We start from the raw sequence: 26,815 nt of genomic DNA, 5'->3' as shown, positions 1-26,815 counted from the left end.
GCCGCGCAGTATCAGTTTTTATGAGTGCAACAGGACAGAGGCATCGAATTCCTTCACATCCCTTTACTGCAGCGGGGAGACAGTTGTGGCTCAATAATTGGTCATCGGGGTAAAGCGCTGGGATCGGGAGGCAAACAGCTCGGTCAGCAGCGTGGAAGTGGCCTTCTGGCAGAGTGACCTGTCAGAATTTAATAACACAGCGAGGCCAGATATAAGTACACCTCCACATGTTGTGATTTCTGCTGCTGCGTAAATCATCCGCTCCTACATTTATTTCTTCTACTTCTGTTCTTTGGATGTGAATGATTTCACGTGTTTGAATAGCATGCGATTCGTTTGTGTGAAGTACGTGATTATGCGTGGACCGGATCCACTGTATACAACTGGTTTTTCCATTGAAAGCATGTGTCATCTTTCCACATGGTCACACCAGAAATGACATGCTTTCACAACTGCTGAGAGGAGATTAAAAATGGATTTTCCACCTTTGATTAAATTAAATGACCAAAAGGGAATCCTTAGAGCAGGGGTGTCACACTCAAATGACCTGTAGAGGGGGCCAATGAGCAGGTACAGAAGGAAAAGTGAGCATCAGTACACCTCACTATTAGAGGATCCAAAAAGGCGGCTGATACTGCAAACAGTATAGAAGTTACAAGGACTGTTTGTTTCACAATGACGATACTCTTTTAAAACTATATTTCTTGCCTCGGGCGCCGTCAACCAAAATATGTTTCAACAAAATGAGAGAACACAGACTTTTACCTAAATGCAGCGCTGACACGGACATTCATCTCACACTGGGAGCATTAAGGAAGTCTTATCTCGCGTTGAGCAACTGAAACGTCTCACAGTAGCCGATCCAAGTCCGGCTCTGCATCACTGAAATCTGGAAATGGGCCCCCCCAAATGTTTCTTAAGACATATTGTTATTTATCTTCTTTATTTTCTGGTGCTTGTATGGATGACGTGCGTTGCTTTCAGACACTTCAGGATATTTCACATGTGCTACAAACTGCTGACCTGACGGATGGAGGAAGTAAACGGCCAAATGTTGAGTAAACACTCTCTGCTGGAGCGTGTTGCACAAGACACCATGCCACGACACGAGAGTAAGGGTCCAGAGTCGGACTTTATGTGTGATGTCAAGTTGTTTATTAAAAATAGGAATAATAGAAAAGGCTACAAAACACAGAGATGGTCATATCTATATCTATATAGATATAGGTATATATATATATATGAAACAACTCATTAACACAAAATAGCAGCTGTTATATTTTAAAGTTTACATCATACAGACACGTAAAGATCAGGAAGTGTGATATTTACAAAAATTACACATTGTAATTTACAGAACGCGCACGCAAGGCTATTTACACAAACGTAAAAAATAAACAAATTGCATAAATTAACAGTTACTCCATAAGAAAGCTGATCACTTCCTATGATCCACCACGTCACCGGGAATATTTGGATTTCACCTTCTAAAATCAGTCAGTCATTGTTCTGCTGCACAGACTTTCATCTGGGCTGTGCAAGGCTATCAGAGGAGTTCTGGATCAGATCAACGTGTGTACCACTTTCCATGTGGTGTTCAGAACATTCATCCTGGAGCTGAGAAAAGAATTTTCCCACTTTGAGACGTTGGTAACGGCCTAACTCAGGCAACGCCACTGAAGGCACTGCTGGAACCAAGCATCATGTGGGCATTTTAGGCTGTAGTTTCAGTTTTTCATAGCCAGAAATTATGGAAGCGTATTGGTGCCACATGTGGCAAAAAGATTGAAAGAGAGGGGAAAAAAATGGCATGCACTCTGAGATTTAAGTCAGAATTCTGAGATTTAAGTCAGATTCTGAGGGGAAAAAAAGAGAATTCTGAGATTTAAATCTGAATTCTGAGATTAAAGAAAGCCCTTTTCTTTAATCTCAGAATTCTCTCAAATGTTTTTTACTTGTGGCCCTCGTGAATAGAAAATACTTTTTCTACATTTCTCTTACTCTTACACTAAACCATAACCAGTTACCTGTTACCAGTTAAAGTCGTTGTTTACTTTATGAAAATGGAGTGGTTTGTTCCATATTGACGAGGGTTTATTCTCGCCATAATATCCAAATTTTAGTTTCTTAATGGCAAATCTGCAAAATTATGTTATACATTATTATTATAATGACAAGCATCATTTGTTTGAGGATAAATGTTCAAATTTACGCCGTATTGAGGCATAATGTCCATATTTAATGTGTGTGGCTGTAACCTTCACGTCACACTTGTCGCCAGTTATTATGGGTCTTACAACAAACACTCAACATTAAAGTACAGTAATAACGTGGTAATGATTTCTGTAATAGTATCATAAACCATATCATTTCCAAGTTAATATCCATGTAATAGCTTGGTAATCAGAAATACTATCAGTGTATAGATATTACCATGGAAATAAGACGCTATGACCATAATATAACTTATATTTTACTGTTCTGTAATGTAAAGTGTTACTGAAATGGCGTCACAACAGAATTTCATGTCTTCTGCTGCTAGTTAAAAAATAAATATACCAATCTACTGCTTAAACGCAACCAGTCTCTTTTTTTTGTATGTGTGTGTGTTGTTTTTTTTTGTTGTTTTTTTTAAATATCAAGCAATCAGAAGCAGGAAGAAGAAGCTAATCTTACATATTCCAGATCTATAAGACCCATAAAATCTTACAGCACGGCAGAAACATACTCAATAAATCTGCAGCTATGTACATAAGGAGTCACTTTTCACGAAAAAATAATATATAAAATATCCTACTGACCACACACAGCCCACCAGGGGCCACAGTTCCCTCCAAACTGGAGACCAAATAGCCGCCATGTTATATTTGGCACATGGCTCTTCTCTCTCTCTCATGCTTCAAATATTAGCATAAGATTTCTGGAGCAGGTTTTTTTTGCTCAGTCCTACTTAGACGCTCTCGCGGGGGAAATAACAGTTAACTGGGGAGAAGACGGCGCAGCTGCTGCTGCTGCTACTGCTGCTGTTTCTGTGTATTCTATACACTTCATTCCATCTTTGTTTGGTGTCTCCACAACTGAGTTCAATGGCTTTTTTATCCTCATGTGTGCGTCATCTCTTTTGGTATTAATAAACGGACACAGGGCGAATGGCGGGGTCACACATCACAGGGACACATATCGAGACAAACACGCGTCCACTCTCACGGTCCATTTAGAGCAGTTGTCAGCACTTGAACCCACCATCAGTGTCCAATTTAACAAATCCGATCTTAAATGATTTGCTTATCTTCAGAGCTTTTATTTCGAAAAAAAAAATTCAAATAGATTCTGTTAATGAAAACAATAAAAATAAACACTGCTGTTGTCATGGAGACAGCCAGGTTTGGGGCAGTTAATGTCCATAAAATAACTACTTGCATATGTTAGGCTCGAAGACGAAGAAGAAGCAGTGATTCTTAAAATTGAACTGATGCACAATAAATAGTAACAGTACGAGTACGTACAGTATCTCACATGTGTTTGTCTTTGTAACGAGCTGCTGATTAAAGATTAACGTCCACGTTATTGTTAGTTTAAGGCAGCAAAGGTGGGGTTTTTGTTCCGGACTGAAGCCGTTTTAAGGCACTTTTGCCTGATGAAGATAGAATGTTTTGGCCCAAATATTCAATTTCTTACACAAAAAAATAGCCCATGGCCACATTTACTTGCTAATCCCTGATTTAGAATGACATAATCCACAAATCTGCATGTTTTTGGACTGTGGGAGGAAATCCACACGCACACACGGTTCTTCTTCTTTTGGGATATTATGGCACTTGTAAAGTCTCCTTAAAAGGTGCTTTGTGTAAGAAATGCATTATATTAAGTTCATAAAATGATCGCGATACATCAGAGATGAGAGAAACTTCCCTGACTACAATGGTGCAGCCAGTATATTCCTAAAAGAAATGTTTTTGGTTTAGTGTTTGGAAATGCTGAAAGAAAAGCCTCAGTACCCCTCTCACAAATGTCTCGACCAGAGGGCGAAGCAAAAAAGAGTGCAGTTGGCAGAAAGCAGAGAGAACTGATATAATAACACGCTCGCTTTCTCTCTCTCCTACACATTGTAAGTGTGTAATGTTTTTGCAGTCCATCATTGTCATCTTTTTCGATCTCCGCCTGTTGCGGACACGCTAAAGCAGGGTCTTCTCAATCCTGGTGTAAAGGTTTTAGACATTCCCCTTGCTCGTCATCAGGCTTCTGCAGTGCTTTCTGATGAGCTGACCGTTCAGAATCCGGTGTGTTGGCTCCCCAGGACCAGGGGTGAGCATGAACCAGATTGTGGGACAGTTGTGGATGTTGTAACACTGGGTATAAGTGCATCCCTCTGAGTCTGCATGTTACTTGAAAACTTGGCAACCACACTTGGGATTGCAGTAATTGTTTTAAAGGCTAAATGTGAAATGACAAAAACAAAATATAAGTCCATATTACTGAAGGCCACTTCTCTCCACTTTGTGCAGGAGGTAAAATAAATCACCATGTTTGGCAGTCCAGCGCTCTGCTTTGAATGAAAACAATAACGACATCCCAGGCTCAGGAGGCTACGTTTAGTGGTATCCAACAAGAATCTGGGTTTCTGTCCGTATTCAAGTATATTCCAGGAGATAATACTGAGTCGCAAGTGTCATTCTCATGTCATGTGCCCGACCGTGCCCGACCGTGTGAAACTCCACTTTTATCATATCCGCTCTTCAATCCCACGTCTTCTTTGTAAAAAAATGACACGCTCGGCCAAGAAAATCCCAAAACAGCCATTTTGTTCTGACACATGCTTCTTCTCCCCTCCCTGTGGTCCGTGCCGGACATTTCATGTCGCGTACCGTCCCCAGCATCGTCCCTCTTTAGTGGTAGAGTCCCGCACCAGAGCCCCCATTGTGAGTATTTCTAGTTCCTTTCCACGTTGGGGTACAGCTTGAAGACTTTGTATATCCACTCAGAGTAGAACGCAACGTTGACAAAAAGCGCCGGCTGCGACGAGGCACATTTCGTCCGTTGGATGCTCACGCCAATGATGACTTTGCGCTCGTGCTCCTGGCAGACCAGCGGGCCGCCGTTATCTTTCTGCGAGGACAAAAAAAAGATAGGAGAATAAAAACATCAGAGACATCAGAGCACACGAACAGTGATTGATCATTATTGTAATCAATCAAACTAAACCAACTGGTGGGCACGTTACAAAGAAGGGGAAACTAAAATACTACCCCTATTCTAGTAATACAAAGCTAAATACAAATCAATCACTGATTGATCCTTACATCACATACACCTTCTCCGATGTTGCCACCGGCACATATTCGACTCTCCCCCGCGTCCCCTTTGATTTGTGAGCACATGTCATTGTTGACCATGGGCATGGTGACCGTCTTCAGAGACTCGTCGTGTCCCGTGTCTGCACAGAGATGAAGACACAAAAGCAGTGAGCGAAGACAGTAAGAAAAAGTTTCTAAAAAAAAAAAAGGAATGTTTCTCATGGAGTGTGACATGACGGCAGTACTTTTAGTTTCCCCCCATCCATACATGGTGCAGTTGGTGCCTTCAGGGATGTGACAGTCTTTTACTGGGAGATGAACCGTGGAGGCGCCCTCAGACACTGGTGCAGGCCTAAGACAAAGTGCAGAACAAACAGTCAATGACTTCCAGTCACTTATTCGCGGATGAATCATCTGCCACATGTCTCATGTAGAAATCACACAATTGAATAATAATCCAGAAGAACAGAAAAATTCACATTTGCTTTTTGTCTTGTTTTTGACTGGAAATGTTTTTAAAATTCAGCTTGTAAATCTTTCCAGAGCCACAACAACAAAGACGTGTCGAACATCCAGTTCATGTATTTTGTTTTCACTGAACCAAATATTATTTAATTTGAAAAAAAAAAATAAAAAATAGACACATCATTGTAGAAATAATAAAAAACACATTATGGAGCTAATGAAAATCATGCAAACATAGTTTACACTCTGTCCTGACGCTGAAACATTAACCATCTGTGTGACTCTTGTGTGTGTGTGGCCGTTTGACAACTCACTTTTTCAGTTTCAGCATAACCAAGTTGGATCCTTCGGGGCCACAAATCAGACGAGAGATGCGGAGTCTCAGGTGGCTCGAGGACTCGTTGAGGTGGTGAAGGCCCACCTGCACGCTGTACTCACTGAGATCTGGAACACTGAAGACCACAAGGACCAGTGAGCGATAGAAACCTTCTTTTTTGTGGGCTGCCACATAATGTCCTGCTGTGTTTTGTTGTGTTTATTTATTCAAATAACATAAAATGACATTATATAATAATACAGAGCTCTGGTAGCCGGCGTCATGCAAAAGGCAGAACCAAAAAAAGTGAAGAAGGTGGACAGCTGACGGTCAGGGATCCTGATTTGGATCACTGCCAAAAAATGCTCCAAAAGCAGGTAAAAGAAGGCGGAGCAATGGGAACTCTCAGGAAATGTACTTTTCTGACGTGGAATCCAATGCTTACTTGACTATCTAATATCTAATATCTAATATATACAGTAAATATTGTGTGGTGTAGGTTGAGGGAATGTTGTCGTGACACTGCGGTGCATTGTGAGGGTCAGATATATTCACTCCGACTGTGTCTGCGATATATTGCTCGATCTCCGTGGATTAAAATTGCGCAGTGAACTCCGACAGCTTGAAACGCTCACTTTTCTTTGTGCCAAAGTGTTTCCTGCCAACATGGTGGCGTAAACAAACGGACCGAGTCACCTCCATAGAAACGCCGGCTCATTTTTCTTTAAATAAACAAAACAATAATCATTCAGTCTTCAAAAGTTTTTGTAGGCTCAAGTAAGAAGCGCTTTCTTTTTTGTTCTACTTAACATTTGAATCAAATCTCCATGGGAACGTGAAAAACAACACATGGGGGAAAAAGCCAAAAGTTCACAGCGGATCATGCTAGTCCAAATAAACCAGTTTATTTATCTTTTCTTAATCCGTCTAAAAGGTTGTTTTCAATGATCTGCTTACACGTATTCACTGTTCTACTCGTTTCCATTTGTTCAGTGCAGCTGTTCCATAAATTAACTGCTTTTGTTGACGGTTGGTTTCGCTATTGTGTGGTTTTTTTATTGAACAACAATGTTCCCCTTAGATTACGTTTTCCCTCCTTCGTAAACCTGTTGGTGTTGAACTCTTTTAGAGAACTCTTTTTAGTTCTCTAAAATAGGTTTTATGTACGGGCTCTGTGATTGTATCGTACATATAGAGACAGAAGGACAAAAATGTTAATTCGATTATGAATCTTTGAATATTCCAAAAGCGTCTTTTGTGCCTCGCTCTGCTGCATCTCCCAATATCAGCTGAAAGCTTCCGATTTATACCACATGTAATTCCCGCATTATGGCACATTACTGCAGAGATAGGGAGGTTTTCATTAAAACCGCGGCTGCAGATGATAGAGATCCTGACGTACAGCGCATAAGTGCCTCTGACAAGTGCACAATTTAAATAAATCTCCAGTCCAAACCATGTTGTGTCCCATATCTTGCCTCAGTAAACAGGATCCGGCCTGTGTCTTCACTTTAAAGAAGCATGTCCAGGAGATACGGGGAGTAAATGGAGAGTAAAAGGATGTGGTTATTGTTTCAGAAGGGGGAATAAACAAGAATTATTACCAGGAGGTGAAGCACTGTTGGTCTGTCAAAACCCAGTCTTCTCTGATCAGTGAGCCGCCGCACAGATGAGCCTTCCTGAGGAAATACAACAAAGTTTTATCCATGACGGGGGAAGAAGAAAGAATAAAGATAAAGGATTATTGGAAGTAGAAACACAGAAATAACCAGACTTACTCTCTCTGGATGCTTACGACCCAGCTGCCGTCTGTACCCCACACCTGATGTCCGCCAACTATCCTGGTGTTTATGTGGCGGAAGCACGAGATCTTGGGCACGGTTATATCTAAACAAGAGGGCATTTTTAAATCAGGTGTATTATACGGATATTTGATTTACATATACACACACACAGTCCTTGTTTATACTCAAGAAAATACCTGAGGGGGTGACCCTCATTTATTTATTTATGAGTTCTAATAAAAACAATAGAGGAATAAAAGCAATGAGAGACATTTAAGATCATATAATAAGACATATTTTCTTTAATAATTAAACGAAGTTTCCTGATTTTTCAGCTTCTTAAATGTGAATATGCTCTGGTTTCTTTGCTCCATACAACAAATGAAATCATTCAAACTGATCAATTTTGGTTTGAGGACCAAACATGACGTCATCATTTCATGGACCAATCAAGTACTCTACACTAATCACGAAAATAATCCCAGAAACATGGAACATGTAAAAACCCTTCTGCGCCGTATTATCAGTGATTAATCTTAGATTGAAGCGATGCACAGTAGTGAAGTCACTCCCAAAACGAATGTTGAAGAAAAATGTTGCCGCTAAATCAGTGTAACAATTTGCACGTCAACCTTTTCAAATGTAACCCCTAAATAATAATAATAATAATAATGATAATAGATGATAATTTGATTATTAAGCACGTCCATAAATCACATCGTCCAAAACTCAAAACAGCCTCAACAACTGGTTTTCTATCAGAGAGGATTTGTTAAAACTTCAAACGAGCACCATGAAATATGATTTGATTAGTTTGGGTAAATGACAGCAGATGGTGCTGATAAAAAGTGCTGAAGGGAAAATGAGATTAGCCATTAGAGAAGAGCGGAGAAGGAGGAAGGAGACGAGACGCTGCGCAACTCACTGTTTGTTCGAGGAGCCACTGTCGCCGATTCACCTGATAGAAGGAAAGAGAAGCACGACTGTGAGTTGACAGCTAACAGCAGCGGAAAAGTGATTCAGGCCATAAATTGACACAAACAGCATGAAACCTCAGACCTCGAGGACACCTTTATTCACTTTGTAAAAACACAACTCGGAATGGGGATCGTCGCTGGAGGCAAAATCAGTTAGCGACCGCGGGGTGGAAAGATTGTCCGAGGCCTGAGAAACTTCACGGCGGACATGTTTTACATTACGCCAATTACTGCATAGCCATTCAATAGGGGCTCTTCAGTGCAGCCCTATTAAAAGCAGCTATCTTCTCAAATAAAAGAATCACTGCAGTGACCTGCATCTGTTTGCACTTTGAGCAAAATGTGAGCAAATATCATGTATTCTCTGCCAGTTGGACAAAACCGCAGCAAAACACATTACGTAAACCACCAGCCGAGTTGAATAAAACAAAAATTATGACATAGCTGGAGTCGACGAAGGCTGCAGAGCCTTGTGGTCTTTTATCGTACTTCACTCAAAACACCAACACTGTCTCCTTCTATATATTAAAGGCAAACGCAAGTGTTGAACGGTCTAATGTGCTCTACATGTAGGAGATTAAAAGAGTCATGGAGGCTGATCAGGACCACATTAGCCCAGTTCCGCTGTCTACCCACTGTGAAATCTTCAAGAGGGTCTTTGTCTCAGACTCTGCGAGCCCTTTAAAATGCAAACGTACAGTTGTTCTGTCGCTCTGCCTTATAGGAATAAGGGAATCACCCACAGTTTATGTGGGAAAACAAAGTGAACGCCAACATCATAAGGAAAAAAAAACAGCCAACTATAACGTTTTCATGTGATCGGATGAACGTCAGAATTTCACACCAAGATTATTCACCCATCTGTTTTAATTTCTGTAAAACACTTGTATTTCCGCCCCGGCCAAAATGGGAATGTATTATTTTTGAAAATGGCCCTCGTCCCCTTTGAATGAATCAACACAGTTTCCATTTGCCAGCGGTGGCCTGTGATGTGTTGTTTTCATGTTTTCACCCCCCCATGAACTGTGACATTACAGATGCACCAGAAACAAAGCAACAGTGATCATGTTACTGGAGTTAATCTTCTGCATAGTTTACTCCAGTCACAGTCACAGCACTGTCCACAGCAAGGATTGCTACAAACATTGACACTAATTCTCTGCATTTAGCCCATCCTCTACTAGGAACTGAGCAGCACCCGGGCTGGGTGGGGGTTGGGTACCTTGCTCAGGCGTACCCCAACTCTTTGACCTTTCCACTTGGCCACGGCTGCCCCAGTCAAGTCTGGACGGCTGGACGATGAATGCATGTCGTAGCGCTGCACCGTGTTCGCCCGGGTCTCTGATCATAACCCAAGCATTGAAAACCTACATGTTTTGCTGAGTCATTTTTCCTGACTAAACATAATATCCCCACTGGTGGAGGAGCAGAAAACCAGGGTACTAATCACATGTTTTGGTGCATAAAGTGCTGTCTCTCATTTGTAATTATACCATTTTGAGCCCTTGCTGCTTCTCACATTCAATTACTGACCAGCTGATGAACATTAAGTCTGTGAGGGTTCAGGGCTTCAGGGCACAGGGGGAGCATTAAGAGTCAGGTCTGACAATGGAATGACTTCCTGTAGACCTGAACACATGATACATTTATTTGACTACTTGGAGGCAGAAGAAGGATTAGCTTCAACAAGTGGTATTAGTTTCCTTTCAAAACTTCCTGATATACCTTTTCCCCCTGCAGTAACTGGCTTAGTTACAAGTGGACGCACACACACATACGACACACACACACACACACGACATAATGCAGCACGTGCAAGGAAGCCATCACGTGCCAAACAACATGCACTTAAATCAATTAAAAACCAGTGTAACATAAGCTCTACTTCAGATGTCCCTGGTGCAAACAAAACGGATCCAAACAACAACACTGATTAAAAGACACAAACCCCGCGGTTTAGGTTTTAAGTGCCACAGCGGAAATCAAGCTCACACCAGGAAATGTGGTTTAAACGACTTGTAAAAGCAACTTTATGTCCTGTGGTCTGTGTCATGTTTTTCACCCGAACTAACAAGCAGTAATTTTCAGAAGGGGCTTCCACCAGACATCATTTTGCATCTGCTCCTCTTTCATAATGGTGTTGCCTCTGTTTGCAGCACCGTTAGGTGAGAGGATCAGTGTCGTTCTCAAGATCACGATTTGAAGCGCCACCTCTGCTGAGACTACTGATTACAGAACCCTTACAGATGTATAAATACAGTAAGAATACAATAATATTAAAGAACTAATTCTAGTTGATGTCATCATCCTGGCGACACCAACACCACGATGTGAAATTCCATTTCCACACTTCAAATCCCGCAAAGAAAGGTAAGACAGGAAGTCAGCTGGTGGCTATTTTAGGCTAACACTAGTTAAGGTATTGGTGGGTCATAAGCTGGTTATGGTAAGTGTGTGAAACGTGACTTTTGTTTTTAGGCTAGTCAGTATTTGTTACATTTTAATGATGTTAATTCTATCTTCTTTTGGGGACCATGAAGCAGTCCTTACATTGTTTTTCTGTTACAAATAAAAAGCACTTTTTTTCACTCACTTTTTTTTTAAAGCATTTTTAAATGTGGAATATGTGGGAAATCATGTTCTATATGCAGACGACTTGATTTTGATTTACTGTAAAGTAAGGGACTCGGCTCCACTTGCTTGATTCGTGCTCTCGCTTGAGACTCTAAGGTTAAGACCTGTGACTTGCATATGTGTGGTTTACTCCCACCTCTGAAGGTTACATGGCAATTTCACTTGTATCACATGATGAGCCACATGAATTAAACATGTTCTGAGCTCAAATGTATACGTGTGCTATCTTGACATAGACAACAACGATACAATACATGAAAAATGATGGGTTTTAATGCATCCAATCCATGCAGTCAAGTGAACCTAAAGTCTGCTAATGTTGATGGGCGGCACACAGCACATTTATCTATTGCTGGGCGTAAGAGGAGTATGAGTCACTCACAGTGCTTTATTTTGCAGTAGTCCCAGGCCAAGCGGGTGTTTGGGTTGGTGTAGCACCACGGGCCGTGCTTGTCGCGATCCGGGTTCCGGCAGTAGTTCTTCTCCAGCCCTACATGGGACACTGTAGAGTGAGAATCCCCACTGTAAGAAACACAAATACACATTCTCACACTCTGCTTGTTACTTAGCACACAGTGATTTCACACCTGCACACAGGTGGCAAACAGGGGCGCGTTCAACACATGCACACTTTATATCACAAGTGCTTTCACGGCATAAAACTAAAAAAAAACGGCAGGAATAAAACAAAGCGAAGTAAAAAGGATGAACTAATCAGGCAAAGTGGACTAAAATACAAGAACAGATACATGAAGAAAATAAGATTTTCTAAACACACAAGGAATTAGGACCCGTGAACGCTGCACTGAGCCTGAAGAAGGAAATGCAGAGTTCTGTGAAGATTGCTCATGGGAGTATGAAAGTATGCACTCTTAAACTTCAGCAGGGCTCAGAGCAGTCGGAGCCACATCCTCCGTGGAACAAATCCAAATTCAATTTCTCTGTCTTTCTGCAGTGTTCCAAAAAAAAAAAAAATGAAGAGTAAGCATGTAAGATATTCCCAAACAAACCAGCTTTGCAAAAACAACGTAAGGCGATATACAACAATTTGTCAGGAGGTGAAGATAATTCTCCCTCCCAAGAGAATGTTAAGCAAGCAGTGGCGCTCAGCGGTTTTCCCTGGGATGACCCTTCACCTTGAGCAGGATAGACTCGCTGGCTGCACTCCACGCAAGGGAGCTGATTGGCTTTGATCTACTTTACTCAGAAAGCACTTCCTGGGGTCAGGGGTCAGCTCTGGAACATGTCCATCTGTCTGTGCCATTTTGGCTTTTAAAATTCCTATAAATTAAGTAAATCCAACAGCCCAACTTGAGCGTGAAACAACAGCCCCGTAGTGGACAACCTCTCCATCAGGATGGGTCACGTGTAGAGCACCTCGGGCTTTCCTCTCGTCAGTTAGATGAATAATAATTGGGCCTCGTATTGACCCCTGAGGTTTTCCTCTCACTGTTTGTTTTCACTGCTAAGCTTCTTTCATATGAAAGTGATTTTCACATGGCAAAGAGGAAAAATATCAGCCTCCACCTTTGCACGGTCGCAATGTTTACACAACAGTACAACAAAAATATGAATTACTGTATTACTCTAAAAGTCTAAAAACCAGTAAATCCAACTGAAATTGACACACCCAGATAATTGTACAGGAAGAGTCAAATTACTACTGCATTTATACCTTCAGTCTGACCAGAGTCGGATAAAGGAAGTTAGGACACAGAAGGATAAAATAAGAGCAACAAAATCCAGGGCAGTACATTTTTTTGGACTGGCAAGGAAATAGAATTTCATGCTCTGTCTTCTTAAAGAATTTAATATTTTGAATGGATGTTAGAAAGACTTCTAACAACTAGCCCCCAGATTAACCTTCAACCGCCTTGTACTAACAAGCTGAAAGAGGCCGTACTGCCACACACTTCATTTCCCTGCTGGTGTTTTATAGCAGGACAACGGCAGCGGTTCAGTCGAGCTGCAGCTGTAGCTTGACTTAACTGAGTCATAAGGAGGAGAACAGCACGTTTGCACGACGAGTAAATGAGCTCGTTACCTGTTTATGTGACGTGACCAGTTTGCGCAGGGAATCCCAGAGCGAGTTATGGACAGAGTGCCTCGGTATGTCTCGCCGTTGTCTTCGTAACACTCTGAGGAAAAGCAGGATAAAAGTCATTTCAGACCACCCTGTTACACCCTGTTCTCCAGCGCGGCACAGAATTACAGAGCCTCGCCGTCTCTTGGACACCTACATGCGGGACATTAGTGGGCAAACTCACAGAGAGACAGACAGAGAGAAAGGGAAGGGATTTGGACGTATGCTTCTACTTGTGGTTTGAATTATTTAGATGTTAAGGGCCCCTGCATAACTCGCGGTTCTCAAATGTAACAGAAATATAAACTGTGCTATGACAGTTCTTAAACAGGATCAGAGGAGGGCCTGCAGTAACTGACTGGCCACTTTCTGACATGTGTGGTCTTTTGAAATATAAAGCACAGAAAGATGGAAGATGACAGCGAGCACTTTTGAGCAGTAGTGTTTTGATCTTCTGTGAACCAGAATTCATTGAGCGGTACTCTGCCAAGTGGTCCAGTCCTCCGGGAGAAATACACAAAGTGTCTGTGTAATCCACTCTGGAAAAACATTACATGCCTTTTCAAGCACCTGCTGCCCCGGCATCTCAATCAAAATGGTTGAAGAACCAGCTTACATAGTAGTTTATAGATCGTTTGTCCTGGTTATGAGGTTTGGCACCTCGGAAAATTCTTTGAACAGTTCAACGTGTCTGTCTTGAGTTGGATCGGAGCATTAATGCTAAACTCATGTATGAAATATGTAGCAATAGTGCCAACAGCTGTATAGATTAACATAGCATGAACAGGGGGGGAAAACTAGCCGCGAGTCTCACTCTTTTTTTAATCCAAAACTTGGATATCTGTTCAAACGTAAAATTCAAGTCATGCAGCCTAGAAGCGCATCAGATAAAAACCAAGCAAAAACACAAGCAAGCGAAAACAGGGAATCACAACAAGGAAGCATCGGGAAAGCGGCTGGTGGAAGTATTTCAGGTTCTACAACATAGACGGCAGAGTAACAAACAAAACAAATGATTCCGTTGGCTCCAGAGGCATCACAGGCGAGCACCACAATGCAATGACTGATGATCATAAAAGTTATCATTCTGTCAGGTTTATAAGTTTGCGTGGGCGGGTGGAACGTCCAAATGTCTTCCAAGGAAAAGTATGAATGTAATCTGTGTTCAAACTTGACGTGACAAAACAGACGTGATCATATTTTCATTTATTCCTTGGCACAGAAGTCCAAAAAAAGGTGTATATTCATTTACCTATTTTTTGTGCGGCCTCAGCATCACACCTGGGGATGTGGGTGCAGTTGGCGATCCTCTGATTCGGGTCTGTAGTGAAGCACCACGGGTAATCTGCCCCATCAGGATTACGGCAGTAGTTCTCCCGCAGGTCTCTGTCACACACACAGGAACTACAATTTAAATGGTGGTGCCGGCGAGTGCGCTTGTCAGTTTTAAGTTGCAGTCGCAGCCCTCGTCATTTGCGGGCGTCTCAACTCACTTGCACCTGAAGTTCTGGGGAAGGAACGAGTGGTTATGGGGGAACTGAGAGCCCCAACGCTGACAGGTCACCCCCTCAGGAGTGACATTCATCGTGCCTCGGTAATCTGTGCCATTTCCCTGGAAACAGGATGTTGTTACATTGACATATGTGTCCTCACTGGAGTCTGACTCTAGCAGAAAGAGAGAAAAAGACATAGTAATTGTGGTTGTTATAAGTATAAGAAAGGAGGCAGAGAAATTGTAAAAAAAAAAATCTGCAGGCAGGAAACGGGGAGGGAGAGAAGTAGGGAGATATTAATCCCCAAAAGAATGTGTCATGTTTAACCTAGAGACAGATGATCAAAAACAGTAGCGCTCCCCCTCCTCTTTTCTACAGCGATAGGAAACTTTGTGTATTCATAACACTGGTGCCTCACATTCTTGTATGTAGGGACATCCACAACAATAATAACTAATAATAAGAACACAATGTCACCACTAATCCCGTGAAAACCCCTACGAAGCATCACAATTCTCTACCTGGGTTTTGATTGTGGAGTTTGTTTATCGCAGCTCAAGATTTCACATGCAGTCCGAGCTCGGGCTGGGGCAGCTTTTCCACCGGAAAACTATTCTAAACATCCTCAGATGGAATTCTGCTTTACAGCAAAGCAGGAACAGCGGTACATAGGGAGCAATTCGCCCCCTTCGGATTTCTGTCTCTGTTTCTTTAGCCTTTGACAAATGAGATTGGAGAAGACGGAGGAGGGAAGCGAATATTTGAGGCACAAACGAGAGGGCGAATGGAAAAAAGGAAACGAAAAAAAGAAGGGATTCTTTGGCTTGATGTAATGCATGCCAGTATCTGGCGTGTGCACTGAGTAGCACAGGTCAGTGGTTTTTATCTTTTCTGAGGACAGGCATTGAAGGATATACACATCTGGACAAATGCAGATCCTCCACCCAGGTTGTAAATCATAACATGTACTGCAAAGTGCATGTGCGTATGTGTCTGACAGAGACAAAGAGAGATGCTCTGTGTTTGTCAGGGAGCATGTGGGAATATTTCTCTGTGTTTCCACAAGACAAAAATCAACCATTTCCTTACAGGAGAAACCACTACTATTTGTTCTTCCTTTTCCTCATACAATGTGATATGAGCAAATAATGAGTTGAATTATAGATGGAACTTGACATCGTACTTGTCTCTGAACCAAAAAGCATCACCGTCGTTGCATCTCTTTAGGAGCAACCATCAGAAATCAAAGAGACCTAAAAAACAGATTAATCATGTAAACGGTTGCCATTTCCTGACAATGCTCTAAAGTCCCGTCACGAATCATTTTGCAATCGGTGACAACGTTGAATTTCTTTAAAAGGCTTCGCGTTTCCACAGCCTTCACTGCATTGATCAGACCAGTCTCAGACATCTGGTGCTGCCAAAAACCCTTTTGAATCCTTCTTTTGAAGAACGTTCCATTATTTGATGTTTTGATGGGGCGGAGAGTGATGATCTCAGTGGGGTTTTCTGTGCCACTGTTCTGTCTTGCGTGCCTTAATCAAGGGTTTTCCTTCAATTCGTTCCGTGTTTGCCTTTTCTCCGCATACTGTACACGTCAAGATGTTCAAAAACAAACCGCTAAAATGACTATTAGGCCTTTCGTTTGGCGTCGTGAGACACATCTGCGGAGTAGCCCCTATTGTGTTCCTCCACTTAAATAGCTCCATGTCATCTGCGAGCGGTCGCAGTAAAAACACTTCTCGCTCTCTGAAGTCGGACTCCCCGCATTTACACACAACCCATTTACTCTCGGATTTGGACGCGAGCACCACATGAGACACCCAGCCATCGCCACAAGGGACAGCGGGAGCTTTTTCACTAAGCTGACCACAAGAACCACAAAAGTCCTGCATGTAACAAACGCTTTGGCGCACTCAAAGTAATTGCTGGTTTCACAAAACCACCATCTGTCTGTCCCAACGCCGAGCAAAGAGATCTCCACTGCCAACCTCTGAATACTCTTGAGATTGCGAGGGTACCAGCAACAAAAAAGCTCACCCTTTGCTGATGTGCTGAAGGCTTTGTCACACAAAGCTCGGGGTGGGGTGGGTTGGGGGTAAAAAAGAACAGAGCGCCTCAGCACGTACCACACACGCTGATGTTGCAGTACTCCCAGGGAGTTTTGGGATCCATCGTGAAGCACCAGGGACGGAGGCGATTATCCGGGTTGCGGCAGTAGTTGTCTTTTAAATCTCTGTCACGATACCTGAGAGAGACAGGAAACGGAGAGGAGAAGTAAGTCATAATAACTTTTAAACATATATCATAAGTATATGCAGGTGATTTTTCTTTTTTGCTCACTTTTTGGGCTGGAAACGGTGTCTGTGAGGCCGTACGGAGTCCCACCGCTGGCACTCCTTGCCACTCTCTGTATGGTCCACTTTTCCTCGGTAATCCACCCCGTTACACTTCATACACACTTCTGTCAACACAGCAACATTTACTGGCATCATAACTGCAAACAAGTTTTGGTCAAACTCTTTCTAAGTACGTCACAGTGCAGTGACGACGTCGTGGAGAGCCTTACCCTCTGAACACTGTGGTATGCCACACGCCTCGGTTCGGACGTTGGGGTCTGTGGTGTAGCACCACGGACCAGAACTGTTGTCAGGATTCCGACAGAAGTTCTCCCTGAGGTCTTGCCTCGGGAACCTGTCAGGATAATACCTGCAAGGGAGGAGACAGACTTCACTGAAAGTGTTAACTGATACTGCAGGGACTACTCAAACACTCCACTGCTCCACTAATGTATACAGTGTGCAACCTGCCTCCTCGTGCTCTCAGTAACAAAGTAAATAAATTCCTCCTCATTCTGAGAAACAGTCGTGTCTACACGGTGACCGAGTTACATTTAAACCTCCTGGAATGACCAGTCCGAGCACTCCAATGCAAAGTAAGTCATCGATATGTTTCTCATTTCCAGGTTTGCACCTTTTGGGTGACTGCCTTCCCTAATTCCAGCCCTGTCCCGGGTCCCTCATGTGTGAAGCAGCCAGACTCCGTCACAGCACAGTGACCAACAACAACACTGAGCAAAGCTACGAATCACTTGGCGCAGCCCAAGCAGCTCATTTACTGGCAGCCTTTGAACGCGTCTGAACCTTATACCTCTCTGTCAACGGCTACACAGCATCAGTGTGAAGAAAAGAAAAGAAAAGAAAAGAAGGGAACGTAAGGCCATAAGTAAAAGAACCCGGCCAAGCCCAACATATGGGTTGCAACAACGAGGGGGGGAACAGCAAGAGACCCCAGTGCTAAATGGACAGTTTGTGAAATCCATCCTCTGTCAGGGTAGAATGATGAAAAGCTGGTATGTCAACACCCGCTGATCCATGCAAACCACATCCCCCCCTGTCCCACCCCCACCCAGGGAGACGGAGAGAGAAGATTAAAAGTTCTGGGGCATGTAAAGGATGAAGCGCGAGCCACTCAGCGGACTCGATGGAGTGAGCGAAATAGGACGGGAGCACAGCGCTGCACTGATCAACATCAGAGCCCGTTCTTCCTTCAGCAGCGTGTTCAAACTCCCTACTCTCAGACCACTGCGTCTTTTCTTGGAAAGAGTCCACTCCGCCGCCTGTTTCCTGGGATTGATGCAAATGCTCGAAAATATCATTGAATCCAGAGGCGGGAGAAACCGAGTCTGAGAGAGAGATCTGAAGGAAACAGAGGGGGTGAGATCTTGAAACCACAGCGTAATTCCAACAAGTGTCAAAATATTACGGGGTTAAGTCTAACACTGACATTTCACTTACACATTAAACTAAAACAAAACACTTGTTCCTCTCTGAAAGCAGCACTCTCCCAAGTGCCAAAACCCCACATCTGTTACGTGTAACTCATAAGCTTCATATATTTCCATCATAATACAGAATCCCTAATTTATAATTGGAATTACAAGGTTCCTCGCATCACAAAAAGCGCATCTGGTGGAGAGTCCGTAAAAAGGCCGCGGCATGGGAACAAGTTAGCCATAATGATGTTGTGCTAACAGATGTTAGCCAGTTATTCATCTGGTTGCCAAAGTCTGGTCCCATCGGAGCGCATGCAAACACAGCGCACACATGCTTCGCTCCCTGGGCCGCCTGAACACATTGGCTAGATTTTGGACATCGCTAAGGATGAAATCTAGACCTGAAATAACTGCCGAGAAAATGTCCGGCGTCTTGCACCTGGCGGTCGTGGAGCAAACGGGTCACGCTTCAGTGCACCGGCGTCCAAAGGAATAAAGAATCCAAGGATTAAAGGGACTCTGAGAATCTTGAGACATAAATAAGGACTGCTTTTTTTTTTTTTGGAAGCCGTGCACGACCGCCGACATCTGAGAGCCGCAAAAGTGTCCTGTTTCGTTAAGCGCGCGATGAGGAGATCAAGCGCGTTCGGACTTTTAGCTTAGCATAAGTCTAAAGCTGCAGTCTGGAGGTTTTTGAAAAAAAAAAAAAAAAAGAGCAAGAAGGCAAAGTTTCCAGGCTAAGCTCCCAAAACTGCCTCTAAGCCGCTGGCACGAGTAGAGATTAATACCCTCTGGTTTTTGAAAAAGAAGCAATGAATTCCTCCAAAGTGCATTCTGCGCTCCTGCACCTTTAAACTGGTGCAACATAGCAGCAAATGTGGTGCAGCAAACGGGCCGCGATAGGAATTTCTCTTCAGCTTTTTTTTCCTGCACAGACACAAGAGTCATTCTCATCACGCGTCCTTTACACTGATCGTGGCGTGATTGTAAAGAGAGGAGAACAAAAGTCCCGCGCACCTTCCTCGTGTCCTGTGCCCCGCCTCTCTTGAGCGATCGTCAGGTGGCAACAATCACAACGAACACTACAAGCCTCAGTTCTCAGAAGCAAAGTCAATAAAAGTCGCTTTTTATTTTTCCTCTCAAAATGTTGGCTTTTCCGATACCAGCTGCACTTTTGTGTGTTTCTGTAGCTGCGCTCACAAACAGACCTCCCACTGGGAAACGTGTAGACAAATAAATGCCTGTGATGTTATCTATTGTTATTAATATGAATAAGAATGTTCCACTCCTTTCCTCCACGCTTGGCTAAGCATCGCACGCCACGGTGAAAACACACACACACACACACACACACACGGAGCATAGACAACAGGTGGAAGTCCCATTCCTGGAGGGGAACCTCCCGAGAAATCACCCTTGCCCCGCGGCGACCGGTCAAGCGTGAAAATAACAGTTACCTGAAACTCAGAATGTGTGTGTGGTTGATTACGGCGGTAACTCTCACACAGCAGGACGGAGCCGTGTTCGGTTAACGCGGCGCGGCCCTAAATCTCCCTCAGGCAGAGTTCCCCTTTGATGATTTGAAAGTTAAAAGTTGTCGACGCGGCCCAGACGCCGCCGCCGCGGCCGAGCGACCGGGACCAGTCGTCACGTAAGCGACAACAACAGGACTGGTGATGTGAACATGCTGCTCCTGGATAAAGGGGACGAAAGGGATCCCAATGTGCTGATATTTTGTTGTTCGGCAATGTGTTTTAATTTTGCGAGATCACTGAACTTGTACTTCCTCTTTGTGTTTTTTTGCGGCTTTGTTCGCTCAGCTGGAAAACAGACAGAACAAGACTTTAGTCCATAAATCTTTAGCACTTTCTTTCTTTCTTTCTTCCTCCCCTCTGAGCTTCTTCAAACTCAATATTCTGTCTCTCATCCAGCCCCTCTTCCCGTCGCTGTTAAAATATCTCATGACTAATGAGCACCACTAATGAGACGCTGGCACAGGACCATCTTTCCACGCCGTCCCTGCTCTTTCAAAAAAAAAAAAACAACTCCTGAGCATACACCTGATGACCTACAGTGTCACAAAAAACGGGCTCACAGGGGAGGATATCCCTGCACGTGTTGAAAGAAGTCTGACTTAACTCTGGATAAACGCTCAACCATCTCAGAGCCTCTGCCTTCCCCTAAACCCCCGAGGTGCAAGGGGATGATTTGAGCGTCAGTAAATCAGCTGCCATGGCCTGTTCTGTATCAGACACACAGAACGAAGCAAAAGAAGGAGCAACCAAGGAAGGCGGCGGAGGCCCGAGGATTTGGGACACCGTCTTTGAAGGGAATGAATAATTAACACCTTCCGCTGCCTTGAGGAAGTGTGTACTCCACGTTACAGTGCACCTTTTTTTAGTTAAGGAGGAGATGACTTACGTGTGCTCGTTGATGTTATTGTCGGCCCAAGCTTGGCACGTGATGTTTGACTTTGTCCAAGACCTCCTCCCTCTGTAGTCCTCGGTGCCGATAATACACTCCCTTATGTAATCTGAGGGCAAAAGGCATAAAAAAAACATTTGAAAACATTCATTCATGTTTCTCCCTGTGTAGTTGAAGCTTTGACCACCTGGAGTGTATTTTCCCATGTATGGTCAATAAGACTTTTTTTTTTCTTTACAGCGTGTGTGTGTGTGTGTGTGTGTGTGTGTGTTAAATGTCACCCTTGGCGCTCTGTGTAAACAATTATTTTTGTTTTGTTTTGTTTATACCTCGCTCAAGTCTGCAGCATGTTTACAGCACCAGGGTCACAAACACACACACCGCTGCACCTGAACGCCACGCGAGTGAGGAGTCACCTTTTTTTTCGTACAACGTAAAGTTGGCGTCGGCCTGCTTCTTCGCGCCGCGGGTGAACCGGTCGAAGGGCAGTAAGTGGCACTTGCTGCCGTGCCGCTGAAAGTTGAAGGCCCTGGGGAGAGAGATGTGCGGGAAATGGTTGAGAGATGGCCACGATAAACAAGATAAACAACCAAAATATGTAAATACGGTGTCCATACGGGAGGAAGAGAAAGGAAGGAAGGAGGAATGTGCTGGATGCCAGAGAAAGAGGGAGGTAAATCCATCTCACCTGCAGCTGAAGTTCTTCTTGACCTTGCACTTCCGGGCGCAGTGTTCCTGCGATCGGCTGTTTCGTACCAAAGGACTCTGAGGGCAGTCCTTGCACACCAGCATGCGCCGCTCTGTCTTCTCATACCTCTGTAATGACTGATGAGGCCTTTTACAGCAACCTGCAACCACACACACACACACACACACACAGTAAAGTACATGTCTGGCAACATCATCGGAGTCACTGTGATCTGTAATCTTGGCAGGAAACGGGGAGGACAAGGAGGTCGGATATGTTTCTGATTTGTAAAAAAACGTCTAACTGATCCAGCGTCACCTGGATTCCATGGAAAAGCTCAGGCCTCCTTCGTTTTCCTGGGGAGAATCTTGTCTCCTCTTCTGTGACAAAGAAACGTGGAACATTTCTGAGAGTGGAGAGGGTGGCCGGTTACGTTCTTCCACCGCAGCGGCCAATGAGACACAACTCCACGACCAAAAACCTCATGCTGTGAACCCAACTGCCCTCGCGTCGCCTCACATTTTCAAACGTGTTCACATTTCAGTGCCTAAGGAGTTCATCTCAGCAGCGTCAGTGAACCACGGAGGACGCAGCGTTTGCCGCTTGGCCGAGATCTAACGCGGCTCACGATTGGCTGTTCTGAGGGAACCAGAGATGGACCTCATTCCTCAGAGGAGACGACGAAGACATATGCGTGTGTGTGTCTGTGTTGCGAGCGCCTGGCGCTCGTTTAATGAATGAACAAATGTCGAAAAGATCTAGTTTCAGAGGGATAAATAAGAGCAGCAGAAAGTCCACTCCACATTCAAGACGACGACTGGGCCAGCTAAAACTTCACAGTTGCACCGTAATGTGTGTCATGTAATGTTTTACATGACACGATACATCTTTTCCCCCCCTGAGGTTCCTTTTGCCTGGGGCCCCTAAAATTCTTTGAAGATGAACCTGTCAAAGCAATAAAAGTCCTGAGCGTTGAGTTCTCTCCTGACGTTGTGCTCAACAAGAATTCTGCTCTTTTTGTTGAGTTTTTTTTTTTTTTGGCGTCCAGGAACGAAGCCATTTCATTATCAAACAGCGACACAGTCGATGAAAGCGTCCTTCAGCTGCAGTTTGCTTCATGCGCCACGACTGCCGGCACGCTCGAGTTCCCCCCAGCTGAAATCGTGGCAGCGGCGTTGTTGTGCAAACCTCAAGCGTTCAGCGTTTGGGGGTAAACTATGGCGTGTGCGATCGCTTCCGACTTCAAACCAGAAGAGTGGGCGCAAAGTGTCGAAGGCGGCCAAGAAAAACAGAATGATGTCCATCCAAGACGCTGACATGCTCCAGTGCCACTTACTGTATCTCATCACATCTCATATTTCACTGCTCACAGTGTTTTTACTGCTTCATGGTAACCGGCGCAATAACTCGCATTCGGGACTGGAGATATCGTGGTATTATTAGCGTCGCCGCAGTTGAACTAAACTGGCATTTACTTTTCATTCTTTTCATTACGAGCAACAAGAGTGAGCGAAACAAGATGGAACCAGCGTTCCTGCTTTCTGGGAAAAAAGGCAGAGCGTTCTACTCAACAGTAAAACTTTACACAGCATTATACATTAGAAGGCGGCCTCGTTTCACCTACAACCATTGTTTGGAAGCGGCGCATCAACAAGAACAACAGAGAACAAGAGCAACTGCATGATGTAGAAGAAATCCACCAGAGTTCAAAAACAGGACAAAAGCGTTATTTACATCCAAATCCTCTGTGACACAAATCAATCATTTCACCTGCTGGAAACAGTTAAAAGCTTCTATCGTTCAGCAAAACAAGAGTCGTGGTATCAACGCTGCTTCTGAGTGTCACGGCACCATCTTACACAAAGGTTTTTCCCGTCTATAATTTGGGTGGGGGGTGCGTGTGGGGGGGGGGCAAGTGCGAAATAAATCACACAGGGAAAATCTCACGCTACTTACGAGTCACAGCAACGCGCCGCCGCCGTGCCAAGAGCCGACACAAGGCGTTGTGTGTGTACTTAAGATACTGTAAACTGTGGAGCGTTTAGAGGCTCCTCGTGGTCCAAAATGGTTTTTGGGGAGGACGTGTTATTAATGTTTGGGCTGGACTCTGGACCACATCTGGCACTCATCACAGTGTTGTTCCAGCCCCGATGTCTGGCCAGGCTGCTCAATTAGATTTCACTCAGTCTCTTCCTCTCATCGCAAGCCGGACTGCTGCTATCTCCAAAGTCCCCGAGCGCGAGCAGGAGCCGGAGAGCGCGGTCGAAGGCGCTGCGCTCAGAGAGTGTGTGAGAGAGGCAGGGGAAAGAAAATGACTGCATTGATGAATGAAGGTGAAGAGCCAGCGCTCTGTGATTCCACAACCTTTAAGTTAAGTCAGAATTAACCAATTAACCCGACACAGTCACGCGTAGGGAACGTTGCATCGGATGAAGGACGGCAGGTTGGAGTTGCTGTGAATTAGGCAGACGTTACATCTGCTTCCTAAAACACGAAAAATGTGGAGCCGCGCTCTGCACACAGATGTTCACCCCCTCCTCACATCTGTCCCACACACACACACACACACACACAGCACTGCGTTGCCTTCCATTCATTTGGACAAATACTAAAAAGTACAAAATTCACATATCTATACTCTACTCCACGACATTTCCTCTCTTTTCTTTTTTTACTCCCAAACAAAAATCAGAAGAAGAGTTGGTATTATGGTCTGTATTTATATAGAGCTTTTCTAGCTGCTTTACACTACAGTTTTCACCCACTCAAACATTCACACGCTGCAACATGAGGTTAAGTGTCTTTGCTCAAGGACACATGTAGACTAGCAGAGGCAGGAATTGAGCCCACAGCCTTGCAGTAGAAAGACAACTCGGCCTACCACTGATCCACCATGGCTCAATCATAACTTAAACTTTTAATTCTGAAACTTGATCACATTTCTTATGAGAAAATGACTTTTGATACTGAAGTACAGTAAAAGTACTTTTACTTAAGTAATAAAAAGTGACTGACTTCTACTAAAGTCATTTTCTGATAATATACTTGTACTTTTACTCAAGCATCCCTTTAAGGTACTTTATAAAAGACTGATTAACTTTAACCATGCCTAGTTAAAGGCCTAATAACCCTGACCCTTATCTTAACCACAATTGGGTGTTCTCCCACATAAGAACCAGGTGGTTTATACAAGAAAAGGTAACCAACACACACGTTTTCCCCCTTAACCACAAAGTCTCCATCTTCAAAGACACTTTAAAGTTGTGAGGAGCCGCTAAAGTGTCCTCAGAGCCCACACACACACACACACACCTTGTTCTCTCTCTATCTCTCTATAGGGACAGAACGCACGAATACCACAGTTCAGGCGCGCGTTTTACTTTCCCCCCCCCACATGCAGCTCCAGGCAGGGGTCAGAGGTCAGGGTCGGTGGTAGCTATGGATGCAGGTCGTTACCCGGTGACATGTTCTGTCTCTGTCTGTGTGAGAGGACCCGCAGCGCGTGTTGCTGCGGGTCTCGCGTGAGTGTGTGTGACGTTTACAGCGTTACAAGACACGCTTTGTGCATGTTTAAGTAGCTGGCTCGTGTCCAGCGCATGCAGGAGTGTCTCTATTACGGATTTGACCATGACCTATATAAAATAATAATAATAAAAAGGGTTTAACGACTCTGGAGCAGCGCATGCACTTCAAAACCCCAGCGCTTTGGCTGCGGTTCATATACCTACCGGCTGCCGCACTGGCAGTTTGTTAAAGCCGGAGGTGAAACAGTGAAAGTGTTAATTGAATTGAAGACTGCATGAAACCATTACAGTGCGTTTAGCTGCCCACCGGCGCGCGCGCACGCACACACACACACACACACACACACACACACACATAATAGAAGACAATCCTGAGGTACATCCTCGTGAGACAACGGCACTAAAACTTTCACTCACTGTATGAAAATAAAATTTAAAATGTTCGGGAAAGTCTCAATGATGTAAAAACAAACAAAAAACAAACAAACAACAAAACCGCCTCGAGCACAATCTCAATATCATCGCCTCTTAATTACACACGCGCGCGCGCAGGAGGACGTACATACACACACATGCACACAAAACAACATCAAAAGCGTCGGCGCAGGATTGGACTTGTCATCATCAGGTTCACGTTATATCACCAGCGTTAAAAACGCTATTACGCAAATGGTTATGTGAACATGGAACGAAAATAAGAATTATTATGATACTTTTTTCCCACTGTTTTTATCCACTTTTCTAACTTGTTACATTTTTTTATTCCATCCATTCTTTGATAAAAGTGTCTCTACTCTGTCATGCTTTCACTTCATAATAAATAGAAGTATTGTGAATGATAATAACAATAATAATAATAATAATGTGAGATGATGGTGATGAATAATGTCAGACTTACCTGAGTCCAGTAGAGTGACCACAGCAAACACCAGCGCGTGGTAAATCCATCCGTTTGTCCTCATGGTGACAGTGTCAAAATTTGGAATTAGAATCCGGGTTAAACTTAAACTCGGGTGGTTGCAGATGTAAAGTCCCGCGTGACTGTTGGTGACCAGCGCGAGACTCGTCCTCTTCACTCAGACGCCACTTTTCCAAAGAAACCGCACAAACGTCCTCGGTTCAACCCCCTTTTTACTCGAATGAGCGCTGCTCTCTCCCCTCTCTCTCTCCCCTCCCTCTCCTCTCTCTCTCTCTCTCTCTCTCTGTGTGTGTGTGTCAGCTTCTCACCTCACTGCTGTCAAGTTCTGCGTCATAAACCCCTCCACTTCCGGGTGTTTTCTAGCCCCCCCACAAAATAAAATCGGTTAAGATTGATAAAAAGTTTTTACCAAAGGTGGAAAGAGGGAAATATTCTACTC

The 26,815-nt window shown here is 43.9% G+C and overlaps 1 protein-coding gene across 1 annotated transcript; it reads right to left on the bottom strand.

The window, feature by feature from the left end:
- Nucleotides 1-2,930: 2,930 nt before the first annotated feature.
- Nucleotides 2,931-26,552, bottom strand: hgfa (hepatocyte growth factor a). The gene is made up of 18 exons (XM_044020174.1): nucleotides 26,356-26,552; nucleotides 21,934-22,093; nucleotides 21,662-21,774; nucleotides 21,243-21,354; nucleotides 17,616-17,755; nucleotides 17,390-17,510; nucleotides 17,176-17,294; nucleotides 15,047-15,218; nucleotides 14,806-14,939; nucleotides 13,515-13,608; nucleotides 11,853-11,992; nucleotides 8,785-8,817; nucleotides 7,854-7,962; nucleotides 7,680-7,754; nucleotides 6,074-6,211; nucleotides 5,540-5,646; nucleotides 5,301-5,434; nucleotides 2,931-5,106 (listed from the first exon to the last, which is right to left on the bottom strand). Exons 1-18 carry the CDS (start codon nucleotides 26,417-26,419, stop codon nucleotides 4,930-4,932), a joined length of 2,142 nt encoding a protein of 713 aa, XP_043876109.1. The 5' UTR covers nucleotides 26,420-26,552; the 3' UTR covers nucleotides 2,931-4,929.
- Between the last annotated feature and the right edge of the window lie 263 nt (nucleotides 26,553-26,815).

This window comes from Solea senegalensis, linkage group LG3 (assembly GCF_019176455.1).
Source record: "Solea senegalensis isolate Sse05_10M linkage group LG3, IFAPA_SoseM_1, whole genome shotgun sequence".
Lineage (NCBI taxonomy): Eukaryota > Metazoa > Chordata > Actinopteri > Pleuronectiformes > Soleidae > Solea > Solea senegalensis.
Note: the sequence above shows the minus strand (reverse complement) of the source record. Positions and strands in the feature narration are given on the sequence as shown.

What these genes read in the sequence shown, in the direction of transcription:
- hgfa (XM_044020174.1), bottom strand. Translation starts at nt 26,419, where the DNA reads ATGAGGACAAACGGATGGATTTACCACGCGCTGGTGTTTGCTGTGGTC. An exon ending in TACGTTGTACGAAAAAAAAG is followed by an intron (nt 21,355 to 21,661) that starts GTGACTCCTCAC and finishes TTTTGCCCTCAG; the next exon opens with ATTACATAAGGGAGTGTATT. An exon ending in TGAGGCCGCACAAAAAATAG is followed by an intron (nt 13,609 to 14,805) that starts GTAAATGAATAT and finishes GCTTTTCCTCAG; the next exon opens with AGTGTTACGAAGACAACGGC.